Raw genomic sequence first — 12541 nt, 5'->3', positions numbered from 1 at the left:
TTTATGGTGCGATCGAATAAAACAAAAAAAATGTGTGACTTCATAACAAAGATTCCTAGAATTTGTTTCTTATGATAGTTTAATTTGCATCGGAGAAAATATCTTAAATCACCAAAACTTGACTTTTGGCCAAAAACCAGACGTGTAGAAAACTGCCAGTATAGGCCAGAATATTTGCCATGGAAGTAAAGCCATGCACCATACAGAACTCATGGGTCATCTTCAGGTAAGTTTCGTCCATCTTGAAGGCCTCATCTTTGATTGGCCCAATATCGTCACCGTATCCGTGCTCCTTCTCATAAGCGTACCTTTTTAGCATCATAGCAGTGGTTCTAGGCTCCAGGTAGAACTTGTTTATCAACGTGGCTAACATTGAAACAGCCAAGCCTGATACCTGAAGAACAGAAGAAATAAGGTTATGCAAAGTGCTTACACAAGGCACGTAAAATATTACGGTTTCCACGTAATAGATCGAGTTTTCAGTACGCTGCAGCAGCAGAAACGCTGGTAAAAGGAAAGTTTAATTTAACAAACATCATTTTCATTTACCTGAAGTTTTTCGTCTCCAATCCAAACCTCTACTGGATGCATAAGATAATACGTTACCAAAGCAACAGTAGATAAACACGAACCCACAGTAAAATAAACTGGAAACAGTTGGCTTTGTAAGTTACCGAAGGTGTGTCTTGTCAGGGTGAAGTACATCTTGTAACCTTTAAAAGAAAACAATACAGTTGTCGGCTGGCCTGAAGTATCATGAAGGGTTGACATATCACTGTTCGTGCTAGTCAGCATGCAACTGTGAAAGGCTCTTGATTCTTTCACCGCCAAGATCCAAATGGTTATTCTCCTGACTGATTGCCTCATTTTCCCAGTAAATAGAAAGAAGAATTCAGTTTGAAATCAAGACCAAAAGGCTTGTCTGTTGTCATAACCTGAAAAAACTATGTTGTTACGTCAATGGGCGGTAGATGACAATTTGGTTATTTTATCAACTGAGTTGATAATGCTAATTGTCCACTGTAAAGAATTTGTAAAACTGGCGTTTCAAGCGTTAGCCCTTCGTCAGAGCGTATGACGAAAGGCTAAAGCTCAAACGTCAGCTTTAGAAATTTTTTACAGTGGTTAATTTACATTATCAACTTAAGTTAATAAAATCAAATTATCCGGCTTATTACTAAGCAGATCACTCCAGAAGTATTTCGTCTTAAAAAAACGTTTTTACACGTTTGAATTAAATTTCCTTTCTCCTCTTCGCGATCTTTTCTTACAGGAAAAACGTCAACTAAAAGCAAATCCTCTTAAAACTGTTTTTTCTTTCCTTATTTCTATTTTACGTTTAATCCTTTCCTGATCTTGACCTTCTCGTGCAGGAAAAACGTCGATTGAAAACGTATCTTCAAAAGGCTACCATTTCTTCGCCATCATTTCACGTCTGACCCTTCATTTTAACTCTTCGTTATATTTGCTCAGTAATCATTCCAGTGATGAAGTAAATTTCACAAATTTGTTGAATTATTGAAGGCGATCACACGCGCATCTAAGCAAGACACGTGTTTCTCTCCAACTGACGTTATGTAATGCGTACTTGTAAAGAAAAACAATTTTGACCCCTTAAACAGAGATAACTAAATTATTGTATCACAAAATCTGTGTGCTTTGACGTATTTCATTTAATTGCATTTTTTTTCTGCAAGCCAGAAATTTCAGACGAAAAATTTGATGATTTTTTTTTCCTCTTAGCCTCTATCTTCTCTGGATTAAAATGTCAACAATCTCCCACGTTGTAGAGAAATCATAAAAATAACAGAATATGAAAAAATTTTGCTTTTAATTACAAGCATATCTGATGGTCGAATATTTTCAAAGGAGAATTAGTATCTTATTTATAACGGATTTAGGAATTCAGAGCCAAGCGATGCAAAAGACATTGTACGAATCGACAGCTGATTAGAAACTTGTTAGCATTCCTTCACCCCAGCTTTGAAGAAAAATCTCTTCTCAGTGAGAGGTAATTTCCTGGAAAGCTATAAAGCTAGTTAGTGGTTTTAAATTGGCCTTGATTTATTCCGTTAGAGCAAGGCTATAATATTCGTCTGCAGCCACAGATTACGGTTTAGAATTCTGACGCATCACACATGTCAAAGATGTTTTGGTCCATCAAATCGTAATTCCTACAGATATGTTCCTGTTTTGAATACCTATCTGTAGATTCTAAAAAATTCTGTTTTGTGTTTTGAAAAATTTTTAAGACGTCCTGTTTTTTGCTGTGGTGGTCTAATCTGACATAGAAACTTCTTGAGAGCGATTTTTGTCAAATCTCTTAAGAGGGTTGAAATGTTTTTTTGAATTTTTATCATTTTCGATCAGATTTTCGATTCCTTCCTTCTCGGCACCAGGAGCGGGACACAGATTTTCACTTAAAGAACGAAACTGACATCTGGGTGGTTTTTACCAACTAGCAACAGAAATTGATGTCAAAACAAAATTGTTAGAACGGGGGGGGGGGGGGGGTGGGGACTCCGAATTACCGTACGAGTTTTGCCGTCTGGCGGGATCGTCAGTTTGGAATTGGTTTGTCCAATGCAAAACAAAAACTTAATATCAAAGAAACAACTTACAAAGCAAAGCATTATTTTTGTTCGAAAGAGTTTAAGAAGCGCATAACCACTCGCGGCATATTCGACCCCCTCCCTGGCGAGGTCGTATCCCTCTCCCACCCCCCTCCCCCTGGCCACCTCTCTTCTTCTTGATTCAAAGCAACGGCATTAATTTGTTTTCACTTCCTGTTTGAAAAATTTGCCTTTTCAGCTCTCCTATGTTTTTCTGAACGCGCTGAAGCCCGATTCTATTTTTGGCACATGATCGTTTCTTCGCGACACACGACACAATTAGAATTATCTTTCGAGCACTCTGTCTAAAGCATATCTCTTTATGACCGGCTCGAGGTTGAGAGCGGATTAAAAAATCATGATAGATCAAGATGATTTTATTACATATCATACACTGTCAAATCGATTTAGGTCTTCCTAATCTTAGATCAAACAAAAAAGGGGGAAAAAAGAGAGAATTTTATTTTAAAAGAAAATATTATGATTACTAGACATCTCACTTACCAGCAATTAATGTCACCCAAAACTGCATCCCGAACCAAGTTCCAAATGAAATCAAATGAACCAGTCGAATCGTGGTTGTAAGCAAATAACCTTTTTGGATTTCCTCAGAGATTCTTGAAGACATGGAGACTATTACGCAAAGGAAACACAACCCTAATAAATTCAAACACACTTGAAAAGTCATCCTGAAATGTGGTGCTTTTTCTGTTTCCTCTTCGAGAAAACGGTTTTTCAGTTCATACAGTCGCGCTGTTTTGACGTTATTAGAGGAACTGATGCCTTTTTTATAGCAGAGGTAACGTGCAAATCAACATGATTTCAACATGTCACTACGTCATTCATTTTAACATAAACAAGCTAGTTGACAACAATTTCCTAATGTAATTATCACAGATAGCTCACTTACTTTCGGCGTCGGGAAAACCTTTGTTCTTTGAAATTGGAAGACATTTAGAGGTGACTAATTTAAGGTTGTTTGTCCACTTCTTTGGGATGTATGATTTTATTGGCCTTATTTGAAAACAGAACACATCTTAAGTGATCAAAGTCACCACAGCTGAAAAATTTGTGAATTGTTTTCTTTTTAAATTCAAAGGCAAATGGTCAATTATATACGCAGCTGTTTATTTTATTTTAACCTTGTCTGGTAATGTAGCCCATTTTGCGGGCCAGATGGGCGACCCTAAAAGCCGGAATGGCGGAATGGCGGAATGGCGGAATGGCGGAAAATGACCCCAAATCCTAAAACACGGAACGGCGGAAAATGACCCCAAATCCTAAAACACGGAACGGCGGAAAATGACCCCAAATCCTAAAACACGGAACGGATAGCAGGGCATGTTGCACAAATTTTGTACAAAGACACCAAGCGCTTGGCTCATTTATCCCCACGACGATAACACGCGTGACTAAAATTAAGTGTTATTAATTTTTTTCTTTTACTGAGTGGTATAAATAATAATGAACCATTATGCATGAAAGATAGCTGCGTTTTCGCGTTGTTAAACTGTTTAGTTACCTTTTGTTATGCAAAATTTGCCATGAGTTTTAGTCGCGGCATAAAAAGTCGCACAGCATGTGAAAACCAACTCGACATACCACATTACAATAAACAATTGTAACTTTGATACGTTTCCTGGTCACGTCTGTATTGATTTATTGAAACAATAATATGCTTGTAAATGTGAGAACATCACAGGAACGTTTTCAGGCTTCTCAAAATATGACAACGTTCAGCCCCAAGTCGCACAGCATGTGAAAACCAACTCGACATACCACATTACAATAAACAATTGTAACTTTGATACGTTTCCTGGTCACGTCTGTATTGATTTATTGAAACAATAATATCTCATATGCTTGTAAATGTGAGAACATCACAGGAACGTTTTCAGGCTTCTCAAAGTATGACAACGTTCAGCCCCAGCTCCAAACTTAGACTAGCGTGAGAGCAAGCCCTTGTTACGAGCCCTTCAATACGAGCGTTTTTTCATCCACGACTAAGTTTTGGGACTTGAGTAACACTAGTTGAAGCGAGGTTTGCAGGGTGTCACGCGCGTGGGAATTTCTCATGGCGTGAAAAGACAAAAGAAAGTTAGCCGAAGGAAGCCGTCAAGAAGAATTTGAAGAATTTCTTCGCGACCAGGTGTCCAAAACACCACCATCCTAATGTGAAATTTACGGCTTACATATCAGCGAAGAAATAAACTTTCTAAACAAAAAAGAGGCTATTTCACCAATTCGTTCAGCGGATTTCTTCTGTTCCTCAACAAATTGCAAATCATCAATTCTATGGCGTTTAAATTGCCCTTTCTGAAAGGGAAGTGTAATTCAGACGGATCTTTGGATTGTCATGGTTTACCATTATTCGAGTGGAAGCAGTTGCGAGACAAAGAAGAGGCTATCGGTCGAGGATCCTATGGTTTGGTTTTTGTGGCGAGAAACAATTCTGAGAAGGTCGTTATCAAAAAACTGTTAGGTGAGGACGAGAAGGAAAAGCGTCTTTTCCTCAAAGAGGCAAAAATACTCCATGGGATTAAAAGTGAACATATCGTTAGGTTTCAAGCTGTGTGCATGGAACCGTGTGCACAGAAGGATGGTAGTGTTTTGGACACCTGGTCGCGAAGAAATTCTTCAAATTCTTCTTGACGGCTTCCTTCTGCTAACTTTCTTTTGTCTTTTCACGCCATGAGAAATTCCCACGCGCGTGACACCCTGCAAACCTCTCTTCAACTAGTGTTACTCAAGTCCCAAAACTTATTCGTGGATGAAAAAACGCTCGTATTGAAGGGCTCGTAGCGAGGGCTTGCTCTCACGCTAGTCTAAGTTTGGGCACGGTGGTATTTTGGACACCTGGTCGCGAAGAAATTCTTTAAATTCTTCTTGACGGCTTCCCTCTGCTAACTTTCTTTTGTCTTTTCACGCCATGAGAAATTCCCACGCGCGTGACACCCTGCAAACCTCGCTTCAACTAGTGTTACTCAAGTCCCAAAACTTAGTCGTGGATGAAAAGACGCTCGTATTGAAGGGCTCGTAACGAGGGCTTGCTCTCACGCTAGTCTAAGTTTGGAGCTAGGGCTGAACGTTGTCATATTTTGAGAAGCCTGAAAACGTTCCTGTGATGTTCTCACAGTTACAAGCATATGAGATGTTATTGTTTCAATAAATCAATACAGACGTGACCAGGAAACGTATCAAAGTTACAATTGTTTATTGTAATGTGGTATGTCGAGTTGGTTTTCACATGCTGTGCGACTTTTTATGCCGCGACTAAAACTCATGGCAAATTTTGCATAACAAAAGGTAACTAAACAGGTTTACAACGCGAAAACGCAGTTATCTTTCATGCATAATGGTTCATTATTATTTATACCACTCAGTAAAAGGAAAAAATTAGTAACACTTAATTTTAGTCACGCGCGTTATCGTCGTGAGGATAAATGAGCCAAGCGCTTGGTGTCTTTGTACAAAATTTGTGCAACATGCCCTGACATCCGTTCCGTGTTTTAGGATTTGGGGTCATTTTCCGTCGTTCCGTGTTTTAGGATTTGGGGTCATTTTCCGCCGTTCCGTGTTTTAGGATTTGGGGTCATTTTCCGCCGTTCCATGTTTTAGGATTTGGGGTCATTTTCCGCCGTTCCGTGTTTTAGGATTTGGGGTCATTTTCCGCCATTCCGCCATTCCGCCATTCCGCCATTCCGCCATTCCGCCATTCCGCCATTCCACCATTCCGCCGTTCCGGCTTTTAGGGTCGCCCGTTGCGAGACAAAGAAGAGGCTATCGGTCGAGGATCCTATGGTTTGGTTTTTGTGGCGAGAAACAATTCTGAGAAGGTCGTTATCAAAAAACTGTTAGGTGAGGACGAGAAGGAAAAGCGTCTTTTCCTCAAAGAGGCAAAAACACTCCATGGGAATAAAAGTGAACATATCGTTAGGTTTCAAGCTGTGTGCACGGAACCGTGTGCAATGATGCTTGAATATTTGTTTTTCGACTTCGCTCCCTTCTTCAAATTCTTCTTGACGGCTTCCTTCTGCTAACTTTCTTACGCTAGTCTAAGTTTGGAGCTTGGGCTGAACGTTGTCATATTTTGAGAAGCCTGAAAACGTTCCTGTGATGTTCTCACATTTACAAGCATATGAGATATTATTGTTTCAATAAATCAATGCAGACGTGACCAGGAAACGTATCAAAGTTATAATTGTTTATTGTAGTGTGGTATGTCGAGTTGGTTTCCACATGCTGTGCGACTTTTTATGCCGCGACAAACTCATGGCAAATTTTGCATAACAAAAGGTAGCTAAACAGGTTTACAACGCGAAAACGCAGCTATCTTTCATGCATAATGGTTCATTATTATTTATACCACTCAGTAAAAGAAAAAAAATTAGTGACACTTAATTTTAGTCACGCGCGTTATCGTCGTGAGGATAAATGAGCTAAGCGCTTCGTGTCTTTGTACGAAATTTGTGCAACATGCCCTGGCATCCGTTCCGTGTTTTAGGATTTGGGGTCATTTTCCGCCGTTCCGTGCTTTAGGATTTGGGGTCATTTTCCGCCGTTCCGTGCTTTAGGATTTGGGGTCATTTTCCGCCATTCCGCCATTCCGCCATTCCACCGTTCCGGCTTTTAGGGTCGCCCGGCCAGATTGCTGGTTTTCACGTGACGTCACTAAATTTCAGACTTCAGAACTATTGATCCTCCTGAGATTTTACTTTCATGATGTATTAGAGCAGCTAAAAACTAATATTCAGACAAATTTCCACTCCAAATGGGTTCTTGGTTTAGTGATAGACTACTCTTGAATTTCTAAGCTTTTGCGTGACGTGGCCTTTACATGACGAGCAAGAGAGCTGTTATGTTGGTTTAAAAGGTGACTTATTTAGGGAAATTCAGCTATCTGAACAGTTCTTGTATTAGAATAAAGTATTGTTGTTACGTTTATGAGTTCTTAGAGAGATAAATTCACGCTTTTGTAGCAAAATTCAGTGACAGATGTTTCTGCTGGTTTCCGGCCGCCATGTTGGTGCCCATCTAGGTGGGCACCAGCATGGCGGCTCCATACAAATCTCTATAAATTTAGGAAAAACGTTTCTCCTCATATCTTCCGTAAGAAAAATTGCTGTGACCTGAATCTTGGCGAGAGTCTTTACATATCTAGCTTCTTTCTATTTCCAGATTCTAGACTAAATCGATTGAACGGTTTTTATTTTTTATTTTGATCTATTTTGAATGGTGTGACACTGAAAACCAGCAATTGGAGAAATATTTTAGCCCGTCGAAGGCGAGAATCAATCGATCGTGCGATGCAAGAAGCTTATATACAAATGAGCTAGAGATAAACTCGGTCTTATCTTTCATGCCTTTTACGTTTGTTTAAAAATTCAAATGGAAAGATTTTGTAATTTCTAGCCAGCTTAGCTCAAGGGTATACTTTAACTGAAGGAAAATAAGGTGAAAATAAACTTTTTTCTAAATATAATTTATAACTGCGTGTTACAAACCGAAACGAAAACTGTAATAAAAAAGTAAAAAACTTTACTTGCATATTTTTGAATTTATGGGCAATTTTTTTTTTCATTTGGGGTTTGAGAACAGTAACATGATTGAGCAGTTTCACAATATAGTGGTGTTGCTTCCCTTCACAAGGGAATCACGCCACGATTCAGGGAATTCAAATGATTTTGGTTGTGTCCTCGTGTACCGGTACACAAATGAAGGAAACATTAACGAACTGCGTCATAACTCCATGTATGGTTATGAAAACAAAAGGAATTCCCTCGTGTACCGGTACACCAGGACAGCCCCGATCCTGGAAACACTTGCTGACAATGTATTTAACGAAAACATCTGTAAAATTGGCCATATTTCCTGTCCGTGACAGCAATTATCTCGTTTATTTAACTGGACGATCAAAGAGACATTACATTCCGAAAAGCACAAGAAAGTAGCTCCAAATGTGTTTTAAAAGAAGGAACAGGATACGATTAAGAAAAACCTGCATCGAGGTGGCATTCCAAGACAGCTGAAGTTAGCATTTTTTTAAGAGTGAGTATTTGTTGTAAATGGCATCGTTGCGGCTGTAATACTTATTCTAATTTTTATACACTTCCATTTAGTACTGGGAAGGAGAGATTTCTCTAACAATCAAAGTTCCTTTATGTTGGTAATCATTTCCTTTAATCTCATGATCTTAGTGAGTGATTCAGCAGTAAAACTGTACGGAGATATTAGATGCTGGTCACTCTTAGGACCTCTTTGAATTTAAATGGTTAACTGTTTCTGTGAGAACACAACCGCTTCCTAAGAATCTCGTAGAATGCCTGTCATATCATTTAAAATCTCCTCTGTTTCTGTTATTGCTGATCATAATCAGAACAATTTTTTTAATTATTTTTGTTGTATGACGTTCCAAAGAACGGCTGCGTAGAGGGGCAGTTGGTTTTTTTTAGTTCTGGGTGAAAACTGTTTCACTAAAGAAAGAGATCCCGTGCTGCTGAGCATCTGTTCAATAATAGATTACAGATGACGACAAAATGTGGTAGCAACGTGCGCCTCGTGTTTCACTGATTTTCTTCCCCGATTTTGACGTATTCTTTGATCTATCATTGAACATGTACGCACGATAACATTGAATCTGTTTGTTTTGTAATATATAGATTTAGCCAAGCCATATAAGCGGAGCTCGCATTTTTTTCTCCCGCACGTCCCAAGGGCACAACGCCTTGCCCCGGCCAGGACTTGAACCTAGGTCGTCCGACTCGAAGCCCAGTGCACTTACCACTGGACTACTGGACAAAGCCGTGGCGTTGGCGTGCCCGCGGTACAGTTGACCACGCATGTTAAAAGTAGCACCTTGTACGGTCGTACATCCAAATTTTTTCGGCTGGATGGGTTACTACTATTTTGTATAATTATGGGGCTACGCTCTGCGAGCCCGCTATAATAAATGGTAAGATACATTAAAAAAATTCTATTAGTTCTGATTGGTTCAGGTCGTTAAGATAAATGCAGTTTTCAGGTAATTCAGTGCAGATTAATTCAGGGCATAGAAGTAACAAACCAGAATGAACAATTCCTCGAACTGTTTAGCCAGACTATGAACTTTTTGCGCGGTTGTTTTGACCGAACTCACAATGTCACTTGCAGGGTTTGAATAAATTATTTTTGCACTTAATGCGCGCGCTTGCTTCTGCATAATCATAAGCTATCTCGTATTTTTTCATGCATATTATTAATAAGTAATCACATGATTTTTCTTGTGCAATTTGAAATAAATAAGCACTTGTGAATTTTGTTAGTCTTTGAAAAAATTTACTCGTACTTATTAATTCCAAATTGCACTCGAAATAATTTGATTACTTATACGAAACAAAGACGTCCCGTGCCTTCCGAATGATGGCAAATGAAGACTGATTTGTTGAACAGTTTGTTGAATTGTATTCTTCATATATATAGGTGAAAGAGAAGATGTCTCAAAATATTTGAATCGGGGTTCAAAAGTTAAACACGATTTAAAAATTAAACTTATGAGTGTATTTTTTGCAAAAGGCTAACCACAAAAACTAAGCCTCGAACTTTCCTTAGCAGGATAAAATCGAGGCGGGAGGTTGGATACCGCTTAAAAACGGATTAATCACTGAATTTATTTTTTGATAACTCTGCATTACCTCGTATCCAAATAGATTACCTTGAAAATGACTCTTCTTGATATCATTTTATTATTTTGCGGTTAAACCGCGCAATTTCTCTCCGCTTTAATCTCCATATTTTGCGTTCAAAGTTAAAGTTATCATAACTTTGACACTCTGGCCCAGACTGTGTCCTCATTAATCCTTATTTTCTGCAGAAACACGTTAACTGACGGTATAAGGTTCTAAGGTCATTGGACTTTTACCTAAAAGTTTCCTCGTTTTTACCCGTTTATCAAAACTAAGCGTGCGTCAGTTATAATTGAGCTTTTCCGCGTTCAAAACTTTGACAATCTTTCTATAATTTTCACAATCTTTCTGTACAGTTTCTTTCATTCCCCTCGCCAAATAAAAACAGGCTAACATGAATCAAAATTTTCTATTTTCATTGTTCCCGAACACTTAAATTGTCAGCCATGTCCATTTGGTAAAAATAAAGCTTGATTTCTCACTAATAAATACATTTTGTATATTTACATGGCGGTCGCAAAATTGACCTAGCTACTCGAGAATGCATTTCCATAGTTTTAATGCCTCATCTTGACTTATCTTGAATGAAGTGTTCGATAACATTTCTTCTCTTACGTACGTAACTGAAAGGAAATGCCACTTTGGCAATCAGATTTTAAGTTTGAGGGCTTGGCTCTGAAAAAGGGTTGTGTTGCTATTGAGTGAAACGCACCTCATAAATTCACAACATCAGGGTCAGAAATCCTGTTATCATGGCAACTTTGGTAAAATTTTTGTATGCCTTCCGCCTGGTGGAAATTTAATTTGACCACTTGAAAGTGAACCCAACAGATGAAACGGACGTAAAGGTTACTTCTTAGAAAAGAGGATTTCGAGAAATCAGTTAAAAGACCGAAAGAAAACACACATGATTTCCGGCTTGCATATCGTTCCGTCGAGGAGATTAAACTTACTTACAAATTTTCACGTCGACCTTGTCAGAAAATATCGCTCTGTAGAAATGACAACAACATTTGTATTCCTTATCATAGATTTACGAAAGACGAGACCAAGGTTAAGAGTGTTTGAATTTGATCAATTATTATCCAGAGGCATCCGTAGAACTAAATATGCTCTGTAAAAGATCAGCGTTCGGCTCCTGTAAGCATTTTGAAGAGGCATTCAGCGGACTTCGTACTCACTCTGGGGCAATTTTTAACAGAATACCAAGCAGTGGAAACGTTTTGTTTAAAAGCGCACAACCAAACGATAAGAAGACTACAAGTCATTTAGTGGAATTTGATTATAACATAGCTTGAAAATTTGAGTTGCTATGTAAACAGGGGTGGGGTGGAGAAATCTCTTTAAGAACAACTGCGCTGGAAATGTCACAGGTGTTTCATACGTTTGCTGAGTTCATCGACATGTGAAGCATTTGAACAGTTGATACAGAACCTAATTAGCTAGAGTTGCTCTCAGCTGTGTTTCGAGCAACCCTTACGGATCTTTTTTTCCTTCCAAACTTCCCACCTGTTCCATACATCGATAACTGCATGCTGACGCATGAACTTACGGGCGAGGTGACCGCACGCACAACGTTTGGGTCATGAACTTAAATACCGCGTTTACTACGTGCAAGAATGGGCCCTAGTTGTATTGCTAGCCCTTTCTCGATATGCAGGAGGTCAGCGTAAACCATTTGAATGAGTCTCGGAATTTTCTTCGCATTCTTGTTTCGAGCGATCTACCCAACCATGGGCTCCTGAAGGAAATCCCAATTTTCTCTCCTATTTCCCAAGTTTCTTTTCTTCTCTCTTTCCAAATTTCCCCGAGATCTTTTTGAGCCTCTCTCCTTCCTTCCCTATTTCCCTATGGTGAGTTCTTCATACCCCCTTTCGATTCCCTGGGGTCCCTTTTCTTTCTCCCTCCCTTCGGCGCCCCCGATTCATTCACCCCTCCCCTCAAAGTTCTTTATTCTTCCCCCTTCCCCCCCCAAAATTTCATGGGTCCCTTCTCTCTTACCCTCCCATTTCGGCTCTGTCGATTCATTCCCCCCGAAGTTCTTTATTGCCCCCTTTTCCAGTTCCCTAGGGTTAGAAAATAAAATATCTCCCCTGGGGTCCTCGGAGTTATTTATCTCCCCCCACTTAATTCCTTAGATTCCTTTCCCTCTCCCCCTTCGAAGCCGCCAATTTCGTCACCCTTTCCCTCAGAGTTTTTTAATCATCCCCCTCAAATTCCTTAGGGTTCTTTCTTTCTCTCCCTCTCCCTCTCCACCCTTGGGCACTT

General features: G+C 39.3%; 1 protein-coding gene across 1 annotated transcript; it reads right to left on the bottom strand.

Moving 5' to 3' along the window:
- Positions 1-61: 61 nt before the first annotated feature.
- LOC113669797 (transmembrane protein 205) lies at positions 62-3381 on the bottom strand. The gene is made up of 3 exons (XM_027185875.2): positions 3117-3381; positions 550-713; positions 62-394 (listed from the first exon to the last, which is right to left on the bottom strand). Exons 1-3 carry the CDS (start codon positions 3298-3300, stop codon positions 104-106), a joined length of 639 nt encoding a protein of 212 aa, XP_027041676.2. The 5' UTR covers positions 3301-3381; the 3' UTR covers positions 62-103.
- Positions 3382-12541: the final 9160 nt, after the last annotated feature.

Source organism: Pocillopora damicornis, chromosome 1 (assembly GCF_964200805.1).
Source record: "Pocillopora damicornis chromosome 1, jaPocDami1.2, whole genome shotgun sequence".
NCBI lineage: Eukaryota > Metazoa > Cnidaria > Anthozoa > Scleractinia > Pocilloporidae > Pocillopora > Pocillopora damicornis.
The sequence above is the reverse complement of the archived record's forward strand: the minus strand, read 5'-3'. Positions and strand labels throughout refer to the sequence as shown.